A 25,552-nucleotide genomic window follows, 5' to 3' on the forward strand; every position below is an offset into this window, starting at 1 on the left:
TAGTAAATTATTCCTCTCAAGAAGAGATGGGATGGGGAATACCGAACTTAGAATTTTACTATGAAACGTTCCAGTTGAAAAATCTAATAGATATTGGATATAAGGAAGGGATTAAATGATAAGGCTGGAGAATGAAATAAGTGAAGGAATAGGAAGAGAAGGGCTATTTAATAGAGATATTAACATGGCTTTTAAGAAGACAATAGGACCAAGGAAAACTGCGTTAGGAATCTGGAAGAACTGGAATACAAAATGGATGCCAACATACTCAAGGTGGATGCCGTTAAAATATATGCAGGAGGGTCAAAGGGAACCTGGTTGGTGGAAGAAATTAGAAGATCAGGGATTTTATAAATTAAAAGATATGTTTGATGAAGAGGGGAATTTAATTACAAAAAAAAGTTTTTAAAGAAAAAATAGGAAAACAATATTGGCTGAAAGTGCAAGGACTTTATGATTTAATAAAAATGGAAAGAGCAGATGAAACGATGAGGACACAAATGAAAATAGATATGGTGCTGAGCAAAAGACAAATGACGAAGAAAGGGATACTAGGGATGTTATATAAAGTGATGATAAGCGACAAAGAAAGAATGATAAGGATAATTCAGATTAAATGGGAGCAGGAAGCCTTGCTCAGGATCAGATGTGCACCCACCAAGAGGCTAAAGCTCTCTCCCTTTGAGCTTTTGTATGGAAGAACTCCTCCACTTACCACAGAAATAAGAGCAGACTTAGTACAAACGGGAGGACAGAGTACATCAGAACAAATCCAGTTTCTCTCTCGTGTTTTGATTTCTCTTAACAGGTGGGCCCTTGATCGTACGCCAATCAGCCTGGCTGAACCCATACAGCCCTTCCAGCCTGGAGATGAGGTGTGGATGAAGGAATGGAAGAACAACCCATTGGCTCTTAAGTGGCGTGGTCTTGCTTGCAACGCCATCTTGCTTGCAACGCCTACCACGGTGAAAGTGGCCGAGGTGACCCCCTGGATTGATCACTCTTGTCTGAAGTGGTCTGAGGGTCATTGGAACTGTGAGCAGAATCCTTTGGACCCCCTGAAGTTGAAGATCACCAGGAACCCCTGCCCCTAGCCCCACCGGAGTGGGTTAGGGCACGAGCCCCAGACGACCGGTCTGCTCCTATTGCACCAGAAGCCAGTGAGTCTACGCACACCCGAAGATTGAGGAACTGCACCGGCAGATGGGAGGATCTTTACCAGTTGAATTATCAGCCAGTCCTCAATTTGTGCCAGATTTAAATACAGACCCGCTGTACAGATAGTAGTAAGGAATGTGGATGGGCTAGGGAACATAATTGATAAGTGGGTAGAGTTGTTGGAGGATTACGGATGTCATATCCCCTTGTATTTTCATGATTGGTACATACCCGTTTGGGTACAAGCATTACCAAGGCAGCTGTGGCATATACCCATATACCCTTAGAAGGGTTTCGGCCGAGACCAACCTATCATTGGAGGTAAATGCCCGGGGAACCTTAAAGAACTGTAGTTGGGTTCTCTCACTCACCACCCCAAGGTGCACTTCCTCCCACCATACTGGTCACAGTAGCCTTCTTTCCTCCACCACCCACAAACCCTTTTTGAGTAGCAATAGCAGGGTGTATACAGTGTGAATTGACCACTCCAGTTCAACCAGAACACGGGGACCACTAAGAGGCTCTACTGGGTGCAGCTGAACGGAGGGTTGGCTCACTCTCCAGGTATGCTCTGGTCTTGGTTACCTCCAGTTCTTCTTACAGTAATAATAACTGTTCTCCTTCTTATCTTCTTTTACGTATACAGGGAGTATTTCTTTGGAGAGGAATTGTTCCTATCCTTGGGCTCCTTGAACCCATGGAGTTCCTTGATCATGATGAAGTTGATGTTAACCCTGATGTGCATCTTGACCTTGAGGAGACCAATGACAAAAGAAAATGCTTTTGTAAAGAATGCTAAGCAGATGTTTCAAATATATGGAGAAAATGTTGCCCTTTATTATGAACACCCTAGAAAGGTAGCTGACATGTCCCTCATCCCAGGACTAATCAGGGACCCTGACATTGTCTTGGCAGGCCTACTGTATAATCAAAGTGGCCTTTTCGCGACACCTCCTTCTGAAATGAATGATACCTCCTACCGATATTTCCGGTTCTCCAGAACCACCCAGGGCTTGTGCTTTTGTTGTTATGCCTCTAGATCATGGAACGCCAAATGGAAAGATTGGCCGCATGTCCAGCACCACCAACATAAAAGTTGGCTGGGAAATTACACACAGTGCACTGGTAAGTTTTGGTTGTGGGGTTGCTTCAACGCCTCTTACCAAAGCAACACCACATCCTCATATCTGTATGCATACTTTCCCCAATATACAGTCAACTTCACCGGACAGGGATCCATCTGTTCTGGCTGGCTGATCAAGGACCCCAATCTTTGGTTCTTGTATAATGGACTAGCCACTAATTACCACCCTGGTAATTATCAGTGTGTGGGAATAGGTGCCTTTACTTTCCCTGTGACTGTGGAGGCTTTTCTTCCTCTACCCTCTCTTAGAAACAGAAAGAGAAGAGAAGTCCAAAGGGAACAGTGCAGTGATGAGATTTTCCTGGCCCGGTCTGTGGGTGCTGTTGGTGGAGGCTTCGTTAGCATCCTCACCATCGGCATACATCTGGGAGTTGTGGCTGAACAAAACCGTGAAGCACTATTTGCCCTAACATGTAGATTGGAGAAAACCATCAATGCCACTACACATCCTCCGACAGTTGCATTCTGAGATTGAGGATTTGAAGCAGATCGCAGCAGCTAATAGACTTGCTCTTGACTATCTTCTCGCCAAATCAGGAGGTTTTTGTAAAATAGTCCCGGAAGGCAAATGCAGAGTGAAGTTTCATGACCTCAACAACACTATTGAGGACGAGTTGCCAAAATTACAGGCCCTTATAAATGATAACCAACCCAGTCAGAATCCTTGGGAATGGATGTGGTCTTGGGTCCCAGGAGTAGGATGGTTACATAGCCTTTTGACCGCCATTGCAGTAGGAGGATTAGTCTTCCTAATACTTCTTTGCATCATCCCTTGCTGCATATCTCTAGTCAGAGGAATGGTGGCCCAAAGCATTAAGAATCTCACTGAAACCCACATCATGGCCATATACCGAGCCCTGCCCCCTCTGCCAGAAGAAGAGCATGAGTACGCTCAACTAATTCGTGAAATGCCCCTGAAGAGATCCCCTTGAGAGACACAGTTGTCTATACTGGGGTTCAACATGAGAGTCAAGCTGGAGAAACAACTGTGACTTGTTTCTAAGCTTGAAAGAGGGGAATGTGGCAAGGCCACCTGGAAGAGTTTTACCTTTACGTTTTATGTATAACCATGTATCCTAATAATGCTTAAATTGTTAAGGCTAGAAGTGCCTAAAATCTTAAGAATCAAGATTTTATGCTTGCAACATACGCTTCTGGTTTCTTGTTGAATGATTTTTTAAAAACCTTAATGATTTCTTCATGAACTTGTTCCAAAAGCTTTTTATCTCCTTACACCCCACCATATATGGTACATTGTTCCTATCTCGGTGTTACATCTCCAGCACACATTGGTTTTTTGCTTATAGATTTTTGCCGATTCCTCGGGGCAGGGGTTAGGTACCATTGGTAGATCATTTTCATTAGATTCTCCCTTATTGTATAGCATGCTGTGAACTTGATGTCAAATTTCCACAGCTAACATTATGTTGTGGCCAAAATCCTGCGCCCACTTTATCATAACATCCATTAGCATCTCATCCTTGAGTTCCCATTCCAAAAGTAGATCATACATCCTAGATAGGGTCTTTTTATAAATTTGTACTAATTCCTTTTGTAAGAATGACTTCTTTTCTCCTGATTAAATATATGCACTATTAGGTGATAGTGAATCCAGCCGTTACAATACTGTTTAATTTCTTCATACAATTTGATTTTTAATTGGCCCTGTTCTACCTTTATTAATTGTTGCTAAGTTGCCCAATTTGTGTCCATGTTTGTCTTTTTTACCATTATCATCTCCACTGGGGATACCCACCAGGGTATTTTGGGCTCTAATAGTCTGTGGTACTTATCCCAGACCTTGTATAATGAAATTCTGACTATATGATTTTAAAAGTCCTTATGCACTGCCACTTTGTTGTATGTTAGGTAGGCGTGCCATCCAAACCTCGTATTCCAACCTTCTAAATCTAATATATCAGCCTTCTTCAAGAAGGTGGGGTTGTTTTAAATGATTGTTAAATGTGTTATGTTGATTTAGATTTTGTATTGGTGGGCTGGAGTGTTGTTTCAGGGCTCTTTTATTGTTTATTAGTGTGCATACATTAGTCTTGTGGCTATTTTTAGTATGTTTTTATTATTTTAATTTATATTATGTTCTGATATTTTTATTATGAATTTTGTGCAGTGATTATTCTTATTATGTATTTTGTGCTTCGTATACTTGGTGTTGTGAACCACCCTGAGATTCAAAATCAATAAAAACCAACAATCCAAAACAACATCAACAAGAAACACAACAACAACAAAAAGGTTTCCTACCGCTGTGTACGGAAGGTCGTGAGGGCAGCACCACTCCTCTTGGTCCATCCTGATGGTGTTGATGTTCCTGGCGCTGGTCCAGACTGGATCCCGCGGAGAGCAGAAGATGGTATCTCTGCAGCACAACTCTGATGTTACGTTGCCTTGGCCTGGCGCTACTGCGGATGTTCTGTCAGGAGGAGAAAGAGGCTCCTTGAGAAACTCACCTCCAAACAGCCCACCAGATGTCCCAATAGCCCACCAGATGCCTCACTCACCTGGCATGCAGCTCAGGAAGTCCTGCGGGTAAGGTTCCCTGTGAACGCAGTGGAGCAGCCTCCTCAAAAAGCGCTGGACCCTGCCTTTCTTCCGATGTTTATAGGCCCGCTGCATGATGTTCAGGCAGCTCCTCCCTGTCTGCCTGAGCCCTTCTTCCTCGTGCTGCTGCATCTCTTCCAGCCCTGAGTGGCAAGGGAGAAAGGTTGAGCAAGGCGGAGATACACAGGAAAAGAGCCATCCATCAACAATATGAAAACAGCCGTCAGGTGTGTTTGTGTGTGAGAGAGAGCAGTGAAGTCACATTCCAATTCTCTTTGCATGTTCATCTTGTGGCACCTCTGTCTGAACATACATCTGGGAATTTGCCTTCCCCTGAAGACCTTTCTCAGCAGAAGCATCCCTCCCTGCCCTCCGTACGTCTCACTCACATGTTCCATAGGATGCCATGTCTTGATCGTGGATGAAACTGGCATCCCGGAAAGCCAGATGACCTAGAGAGAGAGAAAGGGCAAGAAAAGGGACATCATCTCGGTGCAAAGCAAGGGGAGACAGAGGCAGCTCAGCAGGAGGACAGGTATGCTCTCCACCCTCGCAGAGCACTCAGAGCAAGATCTGGGCACAGATGGAGGCCTACCTAGCAGGTGGCCTGGGGACATGTCCATCCTCCCTGCCATCGTTACCAAGACGTTTCTGTCCATCCCTACCAGGGAAGGACGTTGCTTGACTTACCCAGAAGCAGAGCTGCCACCCTGGAGACTGATGGCAGCCTGTTGGCGGATGGCTTCGTACATGTCAAGGCAGCACTCCGAAGGATGTCCTTGCTGAAGGTCTTGCTCTGTGGGCAAAGACAAAGGAGAAGCGGCATCAGAGAAGCTTGAGAGCGCGGCAGAAGAGCCTTGCACTCCCAAATACATGCCTGGGCAAAGCTGCCAATGAAGCAGAGGGACCTTACCAGATGCTTGGCAGCCTGGTGGAGAGCAAAGTGGAGGCTAAATTTGTTGGAACGAGCCCACCACTTCACTTGTGGGGCTAGATGGGAAAGAGCCCTCCTTGCGGCCTGCAACACAAGAAGAGAAGAGGGTTACAAATTGCGGTACATAGTCTCAGAAGCTTCTGAGAACAATCCCTCCCTCCTACTGTGTAAGTCCACCTCTTTGGCCCTCACCTTGGCCACCTCGTCCTCGTCTTCGAGGTGAATGAGGACCACAACCAGTTCGTAAATGGCTTCTTCTTCTTCTGTTGTTGTTGTTATTATGGGAAGCCTTTGGTCTCTCACCCAGCCCCGAAGCAGCCCCAGATGTTGGATGGCTGATGCCCGGACGGAGGCTTCTTCCTGTAGGCAGAAAATATCAGAGGTTGTGTTTCTCATCAGATCACTTACCTTTCTCCTGCCCACTGGGGTGTTTTGAGGCTGCTCAGCCCCCTATCCTCCTCCTGGGGGAGACTGGGGGCAGGGGTGACTCTCTCCCTGCGTTTTCCAGGCAGGCTTCCAAGAGAAGGTGTTCCAGAGGAACACCCTCCTGAAGCCAGAACATCTCTGTTGCATGCCAGTCTAAACCCCACCCTTCCTCTTCCAAAGCATTCCTCCTCCATCGGGTGTGGTGTCATGTTTTCCCTCATACTCACATGGGCAGCCAGACCGCAGTAGGTTGCCGCCAGCATCTTCAGGTCTTCCTCTCCCAGCTCCCTGGAATGGTAGGCTTGGTCTACCAGCTCTATCAACTCCGGGAGGACATCGGCTTCTGCAGAAGGGAGGGAATCCAGCAGCAACAGCCGCAGAAGCGAAGGGTCCTACACAAAAGAGAGAATCTTTTCAAAGGTCTGAAAGGCCTCACACCTTTTGGCACAGGCCCTTCAGTATTGTGCCAGCAAAAGAGTGCTGGGCCATGATTAGAATCAAGATCTGTACCCCCTCTCCCTCCCTCCGAGCATCACTTGCCATGTCAGAGTCCAGAAGCAGGGATATCCCTCTGACGCTGAGCTTCCGGACTTGCAGGTGGTCATGTTTCAGCCAGTTGAGGAGCTGCTCCAGTGTATCTTCACAGGGATAGACCTCCAGACGGCAGCTGAGCAGCTAAAGAGGCCCAAAGAGAAAGAAACTCTTCAGTGATGAGAGGCTGAGGCAGGTTCTCCTTTTACCCACCATTTGCAATTCTGCACAGAGCAAACCCACTGAAGTGAATGGACCAAAGTTTGTCATGTACATCAAATCCAATGGGTCTACTCCGAGGAGCACTAAAACAGGCAACAATCCTTAGGCTCAAAGTAGCCCAACACTCGGCAGAAACCAAGCCAGGGCCTCCTTGCTGCACCCATTTCCTCCCGCGTCAGTCCCCCTCACCTCGATGTAGATAGCTGCCGCGACTTGTGGCACTCCGGCAAACTCCTGGTCCTCGAGAGCAGCGATGATATTTTCCACCATGGGAGGGATCCACCAGCGTCGCTTTCCGACGGCTCTGAAATGGAGAAGGAGATCTCGGTAAGGAAGGGAAAGACACCGCAGAAAGCAAACAGGGGCACAGTCCGATCCTGCGCCTTCAGCTCCGTTTGCCAGACCACTGGGGAAGGTCACCGCGTTCTTCCTCTTACCTCACCATGGCAGACAACCCCTGGCTGAAAGTCTCCCGGCAGAAAAGTTGGTCAACGATGGCCGCCTCCACTTGCTCTCCAGTGGTGCCAAGAAGGAGGTGCAGAACTTCCTTAGCCCCTCTGGAACCAAAGCAAGACCATGTTCACCAGGAGGGTCATTGTCACACACTCAAATTCCTTCCCCAGCAGCTGCCTGAAGGAGAGCCTCCCTTGGAAAACTAAGCTGGACCGGAAACCCCCCAAGGTTGAAGGCGAAAGGACTCCATTGGTCCCTTTGCAACACACTACTCACCCGAGGAATTCCTGGTCATAGTGGAAGTTCATAACCATCCCCAGGAGAGCGATGAGCAGCTGTGGGAAGTTCTGGCGCACAGCTGCCTTGTAGTCCTCCATCCTGAGGATGGCGTGCAACAGGCTGGTGAGATGTTGCTGGAAGAGAGAGAGGTGCAAGTCACTTTCCCTGCTTTTCTGCAGAATACAGGAATCCCTAGATATTCCCTGGGAAGAAGGAAGCCAGAAAGCAGGTGGTTGGTCCTTACCACTTCGGTGGCAGATTCCGCCAAGGGGCTTTCGTAAAGCTGCTCGGCCGTGAGATGGATCAGTTGTTCTGGGTCGGCCGATGCTAAAACCTCCTTCCACACTCTCTCGCAGTGTCTGTGAATGCAAAAACAAGAGCAATGGTCAGATTCAAGTCTCCTGCTTGCTGCCATGCTCCAGAGAGAGGAAATGGCAGCAAGGGCTTTCTGAGCAAGCCCTGCAGCTTGCCAACCTCCCCCTTAGCCCAGTAGAACCTGGAGGGCTCCATACCCGAAAGGAAACTGGAGGAGATATTCAACCACTGTCGCCAGGTGGTGGTGCGACAAGATGGACAAAGCGAAGACGGCCATGCTTCTGCCTTGCACTGTAGGCCCCTGGCTGATCTTATAGAAGGCCTCCAGCAGCACCTTCACCTGTCAGAGAAAAGGAGAGGGTTGCTTGGAGAGTACAAGGAAGCGGGGCTGTCTGCAGGCGGATCCCTCCATCCCTCATTGAAAGAGGGACCCTTGACCTGTGCCACCACAGCCTCTTCCTTCCAAGGTACCACTCAGGGTCCTGGGGAGTATTGGACCCAGGCAGCTCCAGGGCACCAGTTCCCCTATCCATTGTGGGCCAAGAGAAGAAGCTTGCCAGTCTGCTCCCAGAAGGAGGAGGATTCCCCATCCCTGAACCCATGTTTCTCAGGACCCTTGGCTGAGGTTCTTGTCCTGACATTGCCAGGCCCCTCTCAACTAACATGTTTCCTGGCCACCCAGTGGCATGAGGTTGCCTCCCCTACATCAAAGTGGAGAATCTTCTTCTCTCCCACCTTTGCAGACGCCTTACCTCCACTTTTGTGCCGCCAAACTGCTTGATGAATTCTTGCAGTAAGTGGGAGATATCCAATGGGTTGAAGCTGCTCTCGACAACCAGGTCTCTGGCCAGGAAGCACATGGCCTCCAAGAGCTGCTCCGCAGGGAGAAAAGCGCCAAAGACCTGAAGCAAGAGAGGAAGGTCAGAGATGCCCACAGGGCAGGGCTGGGGAGCAGAAAGCCCAGGTGCTGCCTCTGCGGAACCCAGAACATGTGGCTTGAGAGACAGCGACTTACCCTGGCAAGAGAGTAACAATTATTCACGAACAATTCAGGAACCGGTCCTCCGGTGGATTTGAGGACCTTCTCAGCTCTGAAGATGAGCGTTTGGTTCCATGACGTTCGTGCCAGCATCTCTGCAAAGGAAAGCCAAAGGGTTAGTTTGGGTCTTGCTCACCCCCACCCCATGCTGGGATACATTCTTCTAGTCTTACCTTCGTTGCACCGCAGGATGGGCAGAAGATGGCAGAGAGCCTCTGCTGCCCGCTGCCTGCTCTCCGGGTCCGGATCCAATGCACAAAGGCAGGAAATCGCCACCAGTTGGCCATAGGAGCATGCAGGAACCGCTACCGATGGCTGAGAAGAAACCCAGAGAAGGGACTGATAAGAGAAGCAACCCATCACCATTTTTCCTATAACATTTTTATTAAATCTTCCAAACATTCCAAAACATTTAGCATCCACTACAGAAAAAAATCCATTTCTTTTTGACTTCCCACCCCTCTTTTCCTAATGTTTGCTTTCTTCTTCTTTTCTCAGCCATTTTACTCACTATGGCCCAGCTCTGTTCTCCAAATTGAGGATGTGCTGGGATGCCTGATTGTCCCTTGGGCACCTTGCAGGGTGGGCCTAGAAGCAGCAGCCTGAAGGCCTTGACAGCCCTGCATGGTTGCAATGCTTCCCTTCAGTAAAGCCACTTCTGAGCTGGAGAGGAGGTGGGGTTGTGGGCTTCATGCCTTCCTCCCACGTACTCGGGGGCTGGCTTGCAGCTCCCGCGAGAGCAGGGAATCCTCGGGCGCGTCATCTCCCTTGCCAGCCAATCGACTGGCCCGGGAGGCGTGGTCAGCACTATTTAGGGCCGGCGCGCCTGAGGATTTCCCTTTTTCTCCCAGCGCCCCAGCAGCTCCGGTTTTCCCACCCTCCCACCCTTTAGGTTTGGCTCTTTGACATTGCTATGGACTTTGGTTGGTTGCCGTCAAGGGGCCTGGTAGGAATTTTTTCCACTTGGCAAATTGGCACCAGCCATTTGGTTTTTTGCCTACCTCGTAGCAAATTGTCACAACTTCCTCGGCATTGGCGGTGAGGCATTGGTAAGGGTATTGTTATGTAGATGAGTGGGGGGGGAGGAAGCACCATCACCTTCCCCCATATCGAAGGGTAGTCCGGTAAAGGATTCCGTGGGGCGTTGCCCTGTCCGAAGCCTATGGAGGTGTGGGCCTAAGGCATGCCCCCGAGGGGTGACCCCGGGGGAGCTCCTAGTTGATGTACATCATCAGGACTCCCCCTACTGGTGGTTAACCCTTGCCGGTCTTCTAGCAATCAGGCTGAAGCCGGTTAGTCGATAGGACCAATGCCTAAGCCAATACCGCTCAATTCCTGTAATCAATAAAGTTGTGGCCTAATTTTGCCCATTAACCTAAAATACTGGTGTCCTGTGTCTTTATTTCCGTGGGGGAGGCGGGAACTCGCCACGCAACTCACATATTCCTGGATCTTCTGCAGGAGGGCGGAAAGATCTCGGAGCGCCTTCCTTCGGATCTTCCCACTCTTCATCGTTGCGACGACATCCGTAAGTCTGTTCTTCAGCTGGTCCCTGCTGTCGCTTTCAGGAAGAAGATCAGCCGCATCCGGAGAAGCTGTGGTTGGGATGCTGAGGGGAGAGAGGAGTAGCACTTTTGTAAAATGGTTTTATTGCCTCCCATCCTTCAAAGACCCCAAGCACCCCCACCATAGAAATGGACCGGGTTGTTTTTTAAAAGCAATTGATTATGGGGGAGGGGATTAGCACAGGATTACCTTGGAGGAAGATCCTCCCCATCTTCCAGGCTGATTTCTGATATTTGATCTTCATCAAAATCAATTCCCTGTCCATGAGAAAAGAGAAACAGGAACGTCAGAATGTGAAGAATGGATCAGACCCATTCATGTTTTTGTGTTGATCAGGAAAGCACAGACGAGGTAGGTTGGGAAACAAACTGAAAATCTCTGGCCTCCATTTCCTTAGAGACCTTATTCATCCTTCTATTCATTTAAGCCTTCCGTTAAGAGTTTGGGTGTAATCCTTGACACCTCCCTTTCCATGGAGGCGCAGGTTACAACAGCCAAGGCGACATTTTTCCACCTTCGCCTCATCAAGCAGTTGGTCCCTTACCTTTCCCGCCCCAACCTGGCCACAGTGATCCATGCGACGGTCACCTCCAGGCTTGACTACTGTAATTCACTCTACGCGGGGCTGCCCTTGAAGCTGTCCCAGAAACTCCAGCGGGTGCAGAATGCTGCAGCGAGGCTCCTCACGGGGTCTCTGCCATGGGAGCATATTCACCCAGTGCTTTTCCAGCTGCACTGGCTCCCGGTGGAGTACAGGGTCAGATTTAAGGTGCTGGTTTTGACCTTTAAGCCCTTCACAGCCTAGGACCCTCTGTTCGGATTATTTACACCGGACAAGAGGGTACACAGAGACTGAACATGGAGCCCGGCACCACTTCCGTTGCGAAACTCTGCAAGCTATCCGTGCCTCCCGCAAAAATCCTCCTCAGGCCTCTTTCTCTTGCCGGTAGCAGAGCGAAACACAGCGGTGAGAAGCAGAGTGCAGCACGTGTGGAATAAATCAGAGCAGACACAAGGCAGTCCTTATCTCCCCTTGCTCTTTAATCATGTAGAATAACATCATAAATTCAGACCTGGCGAGAACTGACACATTCTCCCTTTCGCATCGCGTCCGAAAGTCAGACTGAAACACACGGAGTCAAACCCCTCCCTTAAGTGTTTCTAACCACGCCTCAGGAAAGAGACGTCACCAGAACTCTTTAACTCTGTGAGTTCTGAAACCATTAACACCCCCTCTCGTCACGAATCCTGAGGGAAACTGTGAACCCCTATTTACAGACCTCTTTGAGTTCAACTCACCTCCCATTGCCTTTTGCCTCCCACTGGCATCTATCCCAGGCAATTGTTGAATCCCTTCCACACTCCCAGAATCACACTGTGCGAAACCAACCCACGCACTGGTGACCTGAAACCTCTCCGGTGGAATCCCCTTTGTGGTCCGAGTTGACCGCCGGAGCACAACCTCGGGCGCTCCTCCTGACCCACTGGGGTCAGCAAGTGTGTCTCCAGCAAGCTCAGAAGACTCCCCCTCTGACTTGCTGCGTCTTCGGGCCTTCTGCACTTGGCCAACAGGAGATGAAGGCTCACTTTTGGGTTCTCTCTTAACCTGTGGAGAAACCCACCCCTGTGCTTGACCATCATCAGCAACCTGGTCTTCAGCAACAGGCTCCGCCTCTGCCTCTCCTTCCTCCCTTTCTTCCTCCTTTTCCTCCCCCTCAGAATCGGACAAGCATTCTGAGAGAAAATCAGAACCATACCTAGGCTGTGACCAACCATCCTGCTCAAAGAACTCAGCATGCTTGCTGACCAGCAGCGTGGTCTGATCACCCTCTGGGTATGCAAACTTCCACCCATTTGTTGCAGGATCATACCCACAGAAAATCATGTCCTGGTACCTAGGACCACCCTCCTTCCGTTGCGCTGTTGGTATTGGCACTGAAGCCTTGGAACCAAACGAACGGAAGAAATGCACCTGTGGCTTCCTCTTGTGCAACAGAAAATACGGTGTGTCACCTACATCGTGATTGTAGGACCTGTTAAAAACAAAGCTGGCAAACTTCCCAGCCTCACTCCAAAAGCTCTGAGGCAGCCCAGAGTCACACAGCAAAACCCTGACAGCTTCAGCCAGTGCTTCACTCCTGTGCTCTGCCACGCCTCTCTCTTGAGGAGACTTTGCACCCGTCACCTGGTGACGAATTCCCTTTTCCTTGAAGAACTCCTTCAGAGCAGACCCAGTGAACTGTGACCCACGGTCGCTCCTGAACGCTTGCACCTTGGTGGAGAACCTTAGTTCCACCTCCGCAACCCAATCCTGGATGAGTTGCGCCGCCTCTCTCTGCGACCTGAGAGAAAAAGACCATAAATTCTGAGTAAAATCATCCAATACCAATAGCTGAAACCTGGCCCCACCCAGACTCTCACACTCCATTGGTCCCGTAAGGTCTGTGTGAATCAACTCAAAAGGTTTTGTGGTTACCCTCTTTACCCCGGGAAACCTGCACCTTTGAACCTTGCTGCATGCCCTGCACACTAGGGATCCCTCACATGGCGTGATTTTACAACCTTTGGTGCAGCCTGGCAGCCTTTTAACATCCTCCAGACAAGCATGAGACATTCTCTTGTGCCATACATGAACACATGAATCATGGCTGGGAACACTAGCACACTGAGCCTGTGCTTTCCCTGCATTCCCACCACCCTCCAGAGGTGTTTCCAGAACAAAGAGATTGTCCTTGCTCTCCACGTTGACAAGTTGCCTCCCCCCTCTGAAAATGGAACAGGTATTATTTTCAAAACAAATTTTGTATCCCTGCTTCGCCAGAGCAGAAACCGGTAACAGGCAACACTTCATCCCTGGTACAATGAAGCACTCCAGCTCCGCCTGCAAAACAGAATTATAGACATTTGCCACTCTAGATACATTTCGTTCTGTTCCGTCAGCTAATTTACAAGTCATTCCAGTTAAAACAGCGCTGCAATTCTGCAGCTCCCCAGCAGATGGCGTTGTCAGGTGATGACTCGCTCCTGAGTCCAGCACCCACTTCACAGTTGTGTCCCTGCTGGCATTGCTCTGTAGCGTTGCCATGCCAACAAACGTCTGGCTGCACCTGTCCTTGGCAACTTCCGTAACCGCAACTTCCTGCGTTCCTCTGAAGACTGGACTTATCTTAGAGTTCCCAGACAACTCTGCAGCACGTATCTCCCTCTGCAGCAGATGGCTGGCCTTGAAACCTTCAGCTTTGTCGTGTTTCCCAGGCTTCGACTCACGACGCAAACAACTCTTGGCAGCCTTTGGAAAAAGAGGCTTTTCTGAGCTTTTACCGCTCACCGCCCCCCCACTGCTCACAGGGCTCCCAGGACGCCTTCCTGCACCCCCAGTGATGGGTAAAGGGCCCCCAGCAGCTTGCCTCTCTCCAAGCTCCTCACGCAGACATGTTGCATCACCCACGCAGCTTTTAGACTCTGCTAAACCAGCAGCACCAGCAGCAGTGGCAATAGTCCCTTCGCCCCCCTCAGGGGTCCCACAGCCTTTCCCAGCTGTGCACCGGCTTTCCGTGCTTTCTTGCCTTTTTTCCTGTCCTGACGCAGCCATCTCCCGGCCCTGGCCTGTGCCCCCAGCTTCACACGCTTCCTGGAGAGCTACCCAAGCGACCTCAGGCTTCCTTGCATCCAGAACTATAGGCCTCAAATCAGCACTGACGTTCTCAGCCAGAAAAGTAAGCACACGCTCCTCAGCTTCACGTTGGCTTGTACCAGCCCCAGCTGACGTAGACATCGGCGTGACTGTTTCCCAGAGCTTGGCTCCAACTAGGGACAACTCTGCTAAATAACTCCACTCTAACCACGAGTTGATAGTTAGTTTCGCACACGGCAGCTTAAGCTCAAAGCCGTGTTCCTGGGACTGAGCCATCTCCTCCTCCCCCGGGGGCTGAGCTTACTCACGTCTCCCGGCTCCGGCAGATCGGCTTCTCCCCAGCGAGCTCCTTCCAGCTTCAAAGACACAGCTCCAGAGCTCCAGCTGGACCCCAGCAACTTTCCTGCTGGCTTCCCCCACACGTGGGACGTTTCTGCAATGCTTCAAAGCTTTGGCGAGCACCCATAACCTGTTCGGATTATTTACACCGGACAAGAGGGTACACAGAGACTGAACATGGAGCCCGGCACCACTTCCGTTGCGAAACTCTGCAAGCTATCCGTGCCTCCCGCAAAAATCCTCCTCAGGCCTCTTTCTCTTGCCGGTAGCAGAGCGAAACACAGCGGTGAGAAGCAGAGTGCAGCACGTGTGGAATAAATCAGAGCAGACACAAGGCAGTCCTTATCTCCCCTTGCTCTTTAATCATGTAGAATAACATCATAAATTCAGACCTGGCGAGAACTGACACATTCTCCCTTTCGCATCGCGTCCGAAAGTCAGACTGAAACACACGGAGTCAAACCCCTCCCTTAAGTGTTTCTAACCACGCCTCAGGAAAGAGACGTCACCAGAACTCTTTAACTCTGTGAGTTCTGAAACCATTAACACCCTCGTACCTACGGGACCACTTCTCCTGGTATGCCCCACGGAGGACCTTAAGGTCCATAAATAGCAACACCCTAGTGGTCCCGGGCCCTAAGGAAGTTAGATTAGCTTCAACCAGAGCCAGGGCCTTCTTAACACTGGCTCTGGCCTGGTGGAACGCTCTGTCTCATGAGACCAGGGCCCTGCGAGATCTGATTTATTTCCGCAGGGCCTGTAAGACAGAGTTGTTCCACCTGGCCTTTAGCTTAGAATCAGTTTGATTCCCTCCCCCTCTTTCTATTTCCTTTTCCCTCCTGTGACGAGGCTGCATCCTAATGTTTTAATGTTGTATCTTAATCTTTTAAATTGTATTTTAATCAACTTTTTTTATTATTGGTTGTTAGCCACCCTGAGCCCGGTCTTGGCTGGGGAGGGCGGGGTATAAATATTATTATTATATATAAATATTATTATTATTATTATTATTATTTAGAGCATTTGTACCCCTCTCTTAAGCCAAAAAGGCTCCAAGAGAGCCTTCCATGAAATCAAATGCAAGAAACTCCCTAATGGCAGACTTCTATTGTAAGAATCAATCTGACCAACAGAACACACAAGGAAAGGGGGCAAGGAGGGCAGAGGAAAAGACAACTCACAAGCTCAGGCCCCAGTGTCTAGAATGCTGTTGTCATCTCTCCCACTGAGGCAGCCTGCTGAAATGGCTGCCGCCAGATGACAGTTGGGGAAGAGGAGACCTGAGGGAGCTGGCCTGTCTCAGCAGAGCCCATGGCGTTGTTTCTCATCCGTCCTTCCTCCGCCAGGGCTCCTGTCTCTCCCTTGCCTGCACCTGGGAGCAGCCCTTTCCTGTGATGGACTCTGTGGACAGGTGGGCAGCAGGGCTCCCTGCCTCAGCTCTGCAGAAAAACCAGCTCCACCCGGTACCCCCTTCCCCTGAACTGCGCCAGCCAGTCACACTTTCTTTTCTTCTTCTGTTTTTCCCTTCCAAACTATAGTACAAAGATAACATCCAGCATGTATAAATAGAAATGAAGTCTCTTCCAGATTCACATGTACATAAATCAGAAGGAATCCTCTCTTCAAAATATTATTCAATCGACTTCAATATAGGACACTGAATTTCCCTTTTTGGCATTCCTTCTCCCCTTCCAAAAACTTGGGCAAAGCTCAACCCTTTCTTTGACTTTGGATAGCTCTTTGCCTAACTTGGTGATACCATTAATCTAGGTTTCAGATGCCGATGATGCGGTAATTCTATCTAGAACCCCCATTGGACTCAAAAGAGCACTAAGAAAGCTCGCAGCATCCTGTGAATCTGAATGTCTCGAAATCAACTATCAAAAGACCAAGATACTCGCTTTTGGGGAAAAACCAAAGCTTAGAAGCTGGGAATTCCAAGGCCATAAATTAGAACAAGTCACAAACTACAAGTATCTAGGAATGGTGGTACAGGCCTCAGGAACCAACAAACTACACATAAACTCCATCGGGAGTTCAGTGGAAAAACCCGCAAATTGTATCCTTAAATTCTTCAGAGCACAAGGGGGCTTCTTCGTTCCCGCAGCTCTAAAATTATACAAGGCCAAAACTTTGGCACAACTCCTCTATGGTTCCTTCTTGGGCCCACCTTCCTCTGCTTTCTCACCCCTTGAGCGAGTTCAATCTAGACTTCTTAGAGCTCTCCTCCAAGTCCCCAGATGCATGGATTAGATTGGAAACGGGTCTCAAACGCATGGATTAGATTGGAAACGGGGATGATGAGAGTGGAGGCTAGCATCTGCCTAACATCAATCTACAAATGGCTGACATTGAATCTGCTCCCCCAAGGGATAGCCCCTTTGATCCTCTGTGACCAATTCCAGTCGGGCTGGCAGACTGCAGTCCTGAACACCCCCCGGAAACTGGATTTTGCCCCTCAAGCCCTTCTAAGTTGTGGGATGTAAACACAGGAGCAGTCAATGACAACATTCCTAGAGTGTACATGTTAGAACATGGGGAGGGATGTCTGTCCAGCAAGCAGGTAAACTTCCTGGGGGCGGACTTCCTCCGCATGTGACCAGAGGTGGGTGTGGCCTCACCTGTGCAGGTAATGACAAAAGCACGGGCAGGCAGCCATCTCTCTCTCTCTGCCATTTTCCTTCGATGAGGAAACATCTAAGGATGCCCTCTTGGCTCTCAGCCAAGAGAGGAGATAAGGACTATCTTGCTACAAGATAGATTCTGAATGTATGTAACCTTTTTAAGCTGTCTGCCTTCTGGGATCATATTGTGAACAGAACGTGAGTAAACTCTTTTATACTTTTATAAAGACTGTGTGGTGTCTTGTATTTTAAGAGGGAACAAAAGGGGAAATTACTAGAGTAATTATTATAGAGGTTCTAGCGAACCTGTGCACACGTTACCGTTGCGAACTTAAAGGGGAATGTTTATAAACTCTGCTGATATTTTGGGAACTTGTTAGCACAAGTTGGATAAGGATACAATTAGTCAATATATCCTCTCCTGCACCCCAGAACATTCCCACATAAGTCTGGGCTTGGGCCAGGCAAAAGCTATGGTCAGGCAAAGAATATTAGACACCGAGAGACAGCAGGACTGTGCAAGGTGCCCCGACTATAGAATTGGAGAAATCGAGAGAGATATAGCCGCACCAGCAGCGTATCTCTTCTTTCTTGTATCTAGGGATGCAAGAAGAGCCTTTACACTCGCCAGAAGCTCGTCTCTTCCCTCACTGGTCCTGGATGGAGCCTTTAGAAGGGTCCCGTATGCTCAGAGAGTTTGCACCTGCCCACTGGGAGAGATAGGAAGCCCAGAACACTTGTTCTTTGTTGTTGTTGTTTAGTCATTTAGTCGTGTCTGACTCTTCGTGGCCCCATGGACCAGAGCACGCCAGGCACTCCTATCTTCCACTGCCTCCCGCAGTTTAGTCAGACTCACGTTTGTAGTTTCGAGAACACTGTCCAACCACAAAAATATATATCTGTGGCTTAGGAGAAAAGGTGCATTAAAAATGTGTTGTTGTTGTTTAGTCGTGTCCGACTCTTCGTGACCCCATGGACCAGAGCACGCCAGGCACTCCTGTCTTCCACTGCCTCCTGCAGGTTCATCAAATTCATGTTGGTAGTTTCGAGAACACTGTCCAACCATTTCGTCCTCTGTCGTCCCCTTCACCTTGTGCCCTCAATTTTTCCCAACAACAGGGTCTTTTCCAGGGAGTCTTCTCTTCTCATGAGATGGCCAAAGTATTGGAGCCTCAGCTTCACGATCTGTCCTTCCAATGAGCACTCAGGGCTGATTTCCTTAAGAATGGATGCATTTGATCTTCTTGCAGTCCATGGGACTCTCAAGAGTCTCCTCCAGCACCATAATTCAAAAGCATCAATTCTTCGGCGATCAGCCTTCTTGATGGTCCAGCTCTCACTTCCATACATCACTACTGGGGAAAACCATAGCTTTAACTATACGGACCTTTGTTGGCAAGGTGATGTCTCTGCTTTTTAAGCTGCTGTCTAGGTTTACCATCGCCTTTCTCCCAAGGAGCAGACGTCTTTTAATTTCGTGACTGCTGTCACCATCTGCAGTGATCATGGAGCCCAAGAAAGTAAAATCTCTCACTGCCTCCATTTCTTCCCCTTCTATTGGCCAGGAGCTGATGGGCCCAGTGGCCAAGATCTTCGTTTTTTTGATGTTGAGCTTCAGACCATATTTTGCACTCTCCTCTTTCACCCTCATTAAAAGGTTCTTTAATTCCTCTTCACTTTCTGCCATCAGGGTTGTGTCATCTGCATATCTGAGGTTGTTGATATTTCTTCCAGCGATCTTAATTCCGGCTTGGGATTCATCCAGCCCAGCCTTTTGCATGATGAATTCTGCATATAAGTTAAATAAGCAGGGAGACAATATACAGCCTTGCCGTACTCCTTTCCCAATTTTGAACCAATCAGTTGTTCCATATCCAGTTCTAACTGTAGCTTCTTGTCCCACATAGAGATTTCTCAGGAGACAGATGAGGTGATCAGGCCACTCCCATTTCTTTAAGAACTTGCCATAGTTTGCTGTGATCGACACAGTCAAAGGCTTTTGCATAGTCAATGAAGCAGAGGTAGATATATTTCTGGAACTCTCTAGCTTTCTCCATAATCCAGCGCATGTTTGCAATTTGGTCTCTGGTTCCTCTGCCCCTTCGAAATCCAGCTTGCACTTCTGGGAGTTCTCAGTCCACATACTGCTTAAGCCTGCCTTGTAGAATTTTAAGCATAACCTTGCTAGCGTGTGAAATGAGTGCAATTGTGCAGTAGTTGGAGCATTCTTTGGCACTGTCCTTCTTTGGGATTGGGATGTAGACTGATCTTCTCCAATCCTCTGGCCACTGCTGAGTTTTCCAAATTTGCTGGCATATTGAATGTAGCACCTTAACAGCATCATCTTTTAAAATTTTAAATAGTTCAGCTGGAATATCATCACTTCCACTGGCCTTGTTATTAGCAATGCTTTCTAAGGCCCATTTGACTTCACTCTCCAGGATATCTGGCTCAAGGTCAGCAACCACACTACCTGGGGTATACGAGACATCCATTTCTTTCTGGTATAGTTCCTCTGTGTATTCTTGCCACCTCTTCTTGATGTCTTCTGCTTCTGTTAGGTCCTTTCCACTTTTGTCTTTTATTATGGTAATCTTTGTACAAAATGTTCCTTTCATATCTCCAATTTTCTTGAACAGATCTCTGGTTTTTCCCATTCTATTGTTTTCCTCTATTTCTTTACATTGCTCGTTTAAGAAGGCCTTCTTGTCTCTCCTTGCTATTTTTTGGAAATCTGCATTCAATTTCCTGTATCTTTCACTATCTCCCTCGCAATTTGCTTGCCTTCTCTCCCCTGCTATTTGTAAGGCCTCGTTGGGCAGTCACTTTGCTTTCTTGCATTTCCTTTTCATTGGGATGGTTTTAGTTGCTGCCTCCTGTATAATGTTACGAGCCTCCATCCATAGTTCTTCAGGCACTCTGTCCAGCAAATCTAAATCCTTAAACCTGTTCCTCACTTCCACTGTGTATTCATAAGGGATTTGACTTAGATTGTATCTTACCGGCCCAGTGGTTTTTCCTACTTTCTTCAGTTTAAGCTTGAATTTTGCTATAAGAAGCTAATGATCTGAGCCACAGTCAGCTCCAGGTCTTGTTTTTGCTGACTGTATAGAGCTTCTCCATCTTTGGCTGCAGAGAATATAATCAATCTGATTTCGATGCTGCCCATCTGGTGATGTCCATGTGTAGAGTCGTCTCTTGTGTTGTTGGAAAAGCATGTTTGTGATGACCAGCTTGTTCTCTTGACAGAACTCTATTAGCCTTTGCCCTGCTTCGTTTTGAACTCCAAGGCCAAACTTGCCAGTTGTTCCTTTTATCTCTTGACTCCCTACTTTAGCATTCCAATCCCCTATAATGAGAAGAACATCCTTCTTTGATGTCATTTCTATAAGGTGTTGTAGGTCTTCATAGAATTGGTCAATTTCAGTTTCTTCAGCACCAGTGGTTGGTGCATAAACTTGGATTACTGTGATGTTAAAAGGTCTGCCTTGGATTCGTATTGAGATCATTCTATCATTTTTGAGATTGCATCCCAGTACAGCTTTTGCCACTCTTTTGTTGACTATGAGGGCCACTCCATTTTTTTTACAGGATTCTTGCCCACAGTAGTAGATATGATGGTCATCCGAACTGAATTCGCCCATTCCTGTCCATTTTAGTTCAGTGATGCCCAGGATGTCAATATTTATTCTTGCCATCTCATTTTTGACCACATCCAACTTACCAAGGTTCATGGTTCTTACATTCCAGGTTCCTATGCAATATTTTTCTTTTCTTTACAGCACTGGACTTTCCTTTCGCTTCCAGGCATATCCACAACTGAGCATCCTTTCGGCTTTGGCTCAGCCGCTTCATCAGCTCTGAATCTACTTGTACTTGTCCTCTGCTCTTCCTCAGTAGCACGTTGGACGCCTTCCGACCTGAGGGGCTCATCTTCCAGCGTCATAACTTTTATATGCATGTTGTCTTTGTCCATGGAGTTTTCTTGGCAGGAATACTGGAGTGGCTTGCCGGTTCCTGCTCCAGGTGGATCATGTTTGGTCAAAACTCTCCACTATGACCTGTCCATCTTGGGTGGCCCTGCACGGCATAGCTCATAGCTTCTCTGAGTTATTCAAGCCCCTTCGCCACGGCAAGGCAGTGATCCATGAAGGGGACTTGTTCTTTAGATGTCCCTTTTATGAAGAGGCACGTAGTAAGATCATGGATCCCCTACTGGTGAGGTTCACCGACCTCCCGCAAAAGCAAAAATTTGACCTTTTGCTGTTAGGCAAAGAGCAGAAGATGACCTGGATGGTCGCCAGATTCTGTGTACAGATCTGTAGGCGCAGACCATCGCCCAACTCAAAATAGTCCGGCATGAAAAGCCCTGACTCTGAGTCAACTCCCTGGGATAGTTTATTGTTGTACATTTGTAGTGAAGTTAAGGATTTCAAACTTTGGTCAAGAAAGGAGCAGAGTATGGTGGGTAATCAAAAAGCCACAAGAGTTATGGGAAAGAGGTCTGTTGCTTTAACCCTACAGACCCACAGTCTCCAAATGTGTAAACTGTTATCTTAGGAAGGAAGTTCTCTAGTTTGATTTGGGGGCTTGACACCTGGGGCTCCAGCTATTCACACCCACCTAGTGTTGTTATCAGTCTTTTAATTACCTGGGAATGTGCATCTGTGAAACATCCGAGGAAAGGGGTGAGCCCTTTGATCCAGGTTCTGGGAACTTAATGAGCTCAGCTGTCACAAGCTAAAATTATTAGCCCATAAGCTGGTCACTGGTGAATTTGAATGTAATCAAGAATTGTGATTGGGTCTGGGTTCTGGTTCCACGTGAGATTTGTGAGTAAAGATCCTAAGAATGGCTGAAAAAGCGCGCTCTGCAACCTGCGATTCGCCCGGCTGTTAGCGTACCACCTTGCTGGCAGCTGTCCTGTGTCTCTTTGTAATGGAGATTCCTGCTGACTTTGTAATGCGGATCTACTGAAGGACTTTGAAACTATCCTATCTCTGTCTTTGTTCTTAGAAGTGAGTATCTTAGTTAGCTATACTAAACAATGTCTTTATTTTATCTGCCCGCAAGATACAAAAGATGTGCCTGCTTTTTAAGCATGTTAACTTTGTGTTTTTTTAAATAAATTTAAAAAAAGAAACTTTCTTTTGTCTTATGTGCCAATCTGAGGGAAAATCTAAGTCCATCGCCTGACTACCGTATTTTTCGCACCATAGGGCGCACCGGACCATAGGGCGCACCGGACCATAGGGCGCACCTAGTTTTGGGAGGCGGAAAACAAGAAAAAATTATTCTGAACCCCAGAAGCCAGAACAGCAAGAGGGATCTGGCTTCTGGGATACCGTGCGGCTGTTCTGGCTTCTGGGATAACCGCGCCAAGCCTCTTCAGGGCAGCGGGATGAAGGCTCCCCCTGCCCGAAGAGGCTGCGCAGGGCTAAGGCAGAAGCCAGGACAGGCGCGTCGCTGAAGGGGCGCTGTGCCTTCTATCTCTCTGCGCAGCGCCTCTCCTTCACAGGAGAGGCGTTGCGCAGAGAGGGAGAAGGCGCAGCGCCCTTCAGCGAAGCTGGAGAAAGAACAGAAGGAGACCCTTCTGTTCCTCCTTGGGCTTCGCTGGACAGGCGCGTTGCTGCGAAGCAGGAGGAGGAACAGAAGGAGTCCCTTCTGTTCCTCCTCCGGCTTCCAGGACAGGCGCGTCGCTCAAGGGGTGCTGCGCCTTCTCTCTCTCTCTGTGCAGCGCCTCTCCTTCACAGGGGTCCCTTCTGTTCCTCCTCCGGCTTCCAGGACAAGCGCGTCGCTCAAGGGGTGCTGCGCCTTCTCTCTCTCTGTGCAGCGCCTCTCCTTCACAGGAGAGGCGCTGCGCAGAGAGGGAGAAGGCGCAGCGCCCCTTTAGCAAAGCTGGAAGCCTCCGGCTTCCAGGTCAGGCAAGCCGCTGCGAAGCCAAGGAGCCTACATTCGCTCCATAGGACGCACACACATTTCCCCTTCATTTTTGGAGGGGGAAAAGTGCTTCCTATAGAGCGAAAAATACGGTACTTGGTTACGCTATACCTGATGAATTTCTGCCTGCAAGTTTGTGGAAGCAGCTTGCAGAGTGGGGCAACTGGTAACAAAGGAGCATAGTCTTCTCCCTTGGACTGTGCCTCCTGGTGCCCTGAGACGAGGGAGTGGTGGCAGCATTACCATTTCTGTTGTGTTTTGTTTTGTCAAAAAGTAAATGGCTGCCGGCCTCCGTTCCAGAAACCTGACCCAGCTGGAGAGTAAGGGCAGGTGAGGGAGGGGCGAGTGGCCGGAGCCCCTTTACTACAACAAATTATTTCTCAATTTATTGTTGTACATTGTTTCAATTGTCTGTTTTAACCATATTTGCACAGCAGTTTCTAATGTTGTGAGTTGTCCTCTATTTCAGAGGCTTCTACTCTGCAGCCTCTTATAGTTGTTTTAACTGCGAGTCTTTTAGTTCTTATGCTCTTACAGTTGTTTTAACTGCGTGTCTTTGTTTGTTTTTTAGTTCTTATCTGTTTTAATTATCAGTTTTTATCCATCCATTATCCATGTTTAATCTTGTATTTTATTCAAATATTTTTGTTGGCTGTTTGCAGTTTAGTAGCGCTGCAGAGAGCTTGCTGGGGAGACCATTCATTAAAAAGGGACTCAAAAATAACTTAAACAAGGTTTTAATAACAAAAACAAAAACTCCTTATACACTAAACACATCAACCACAAACCAGACCCAACCACCAACCCATCCCCCAGGGTAATGGGAGCTAGGTGCTGCTCCTTATATACTACACCCAATTGCTGACACAGCTTGATTAACTCAACTCAGCAGCACCTGCCATGTTTCACAGCTGTAAGACTGGGTCTCGTTACTTGCCCTGGCCCTTAAAGACATACACAAAGCCACTTCCGGCCTGCCCAGGAGGTGGGGTTGCGGGCTTCACGCCCACCCCCCACGTGAGCGGGGGCTGGTTTCAGCCCCCGCGAGAGCAGGGGAATCCCGGCCGTGTCTGCCCTATTTAGGGCTGGCGCAGAGGGGGCTCGCCCTCTTTTCGCCAGCTAGCCCCCACGTTTTCCCGCCCTCCCTCCCTTTAGGTAGGCTTTAGGTAGGTCTCTGACTTTGCTATGGACTTCGGTCTGTCGCCGCATGGGGCATGGTAGGAATTTTTCCCAATTGGCAATTTACAGCCATTTGGTTTTTCACCTACCTCGTAGCAACTCGTCACAACTCTTCGGCATTGGCGGTAGGCATTGGTAAGAAGGGGTTAAGAGGATGTGGGGGGGGGAGGAACGCCATCACCTCCCCCCAGTGAGCGAAGGGTGGTCCGTTAAAGGACTCCGGGGGGCGTGGCCCTGTCCGAAGCCTATGGAGGTGTGGGCCAAAGGCACACCCCCGAGCGGTGACCCGGGGGAGCTCCTAGTCGACGTGCCTCGGCGGGAGACTCCCCCGATATAGTGTTAACCCTTCCCCGTGTCTCCAGCAAATGGGCTGGAGCCGGATAGTCATTAGGACCAATGCCTAAGCCAATGCCTCTCATTCCTGAATTCAATAAAGTTGTGGCCTAATTCGCCCATTTAACCTTAAACCATGGTGTCTCGTGTCTTTATTTATCCTGGTGGGGGGCGGGAACTCGCCACGCAACTTGTGAAGCAATAAGGAACCTTCACATTTTAAAGTGGCCATTCAACAGTTTTATCCTATGCCTGCTTCTTTGTCCTCATTTGCTCTAACAATTATCAGTTAAAAAAAAAATAATCCTAACTGCTACTTTATTTATATGCTCTTTCTTTTTTTTATCCTGGTCTGTGACCATAATAAAGTTCATACAAGTAGGTTCCAGAGATAAGTCCCCTGGCCATGGCAACCTCTACTTACCTCCAGGAGTCTTCGGGACGCCATCCTCTCCTGTAGTGACTGCGCGAAGGCCACTACAGGCGACCTCTGCCAACCTCGGGATGCTGAGGAACCTCAAACGGTCACAAGCTCCGTTGCTAGGCAACGGCAGTTGAGAAGATGGAATTCCCGGCCTCAGGGCCAAGGTTCTAGGAGAGTCCGTGTGGCCTAGTGGTTAGAACAATGTTAATGCCATGCAACGCTAGGGTGATTATATATATTCTTTGAAATGTACACTTAATACTTTTTCTATTATTTGTATCCTGCTTTGCAGACTCTTGTTGTCTCCGAAAGAAGCTGACAGGATTGCTCCCCTGTATTTACTTATGTGTTTGCCGTGTACATTTATGAATGTTTATTTTATATTTGGGGCCTTTGAATTCTTAACTCTGAACTCTGGATTAATAACATTTTAGGAATCTTCCAGAACGGCTA

General features: G+C 48.5%; 2 protein-coding genes and 1 long non-coding RNA gene across 3 annotated transcripts in view; all 3 read right to left on the reverse strand.

Annotated features, from left to right (window-relative positions):
- The window catches only part of LOC308483579, a 140,004-nt gene that overhangs the window by 32,100 nt on the left and 82,352 nt on the right, over positions 1-25,552 (reverse strand). The window lies entirely within an intron of this gene.
- LOC308483563 (uncharacterized protein) lies at positions 31-25,291 on the reverse strand. The gene is made up of 9 exons (XM_081017641.1): positions 25,100-25,291; positions 6,449-6,564; positions 5,988-6,155; positions 5,775-5,879; positions 5,552-5,657; positions 5,251-5,313; positions 4,822-5,004; positions 4,565-4,733; positions 31-1,909 (listed from the first exon to the last, which is right to left on the reverse strand). The coding sequence occupies exons 2-8, from the start codon at positions 6,482-6,484 to the stop codon at positions 4,720-4,722; spliced, it is 675 nt and encodes a 224-aa protein (XP_080873767.1). The 5' UTR covers positions 6,485-6,564; positions 25,100-25,291; the 3' UTR covers positions 31-1,909; positions 4,565-4,719.
- Positions 6,654-15,175, reverse strand: LOC308483148 (maestro heat-like repeat family member 5; the record flags this gene model as incomplete). The annotated part of the gene is made up of 11 exons (XM_081016733.1): positions 15,157-15,175; positions 10,816-10,883; positions 10,501-10,669; positions 9,037-9,375; positions 8,774-8,923; positions 8,219-8,361; positions 7,951-8,065; positions 7,704-7,840; positions 7,412-7,531; positions 7,164-7,278; positions 6,654-6,896 (listed from the first exon to the last, which is right to left on the reverse strand). The coding sequence occupies exons 4-11, from the start codon at positions 9,151-9,153 to the stop codon at positions 6,654-6,656; spliced, it is 1,140 nt and encodes a 379-aa protein (XP_080872859.1). The 5' UTR covers positions 9,154-9,375; positions 10,501-10,669; positions 10,816-10,883; positions 15,157-15,175.

The sequence above is a fragment of the Podarcis pityusensis genome (genome assembly GCF_964106645.2).
Source record: "Podarcis pityusensis genome assembly, chromosome: 8".
Classification (NCBI taxonomy): Eukaryota; Metazoa; Chordata; class Lepidosauria; order Squamata; family Lacertidae; genus Podarcis; species Podarcis pityusensis.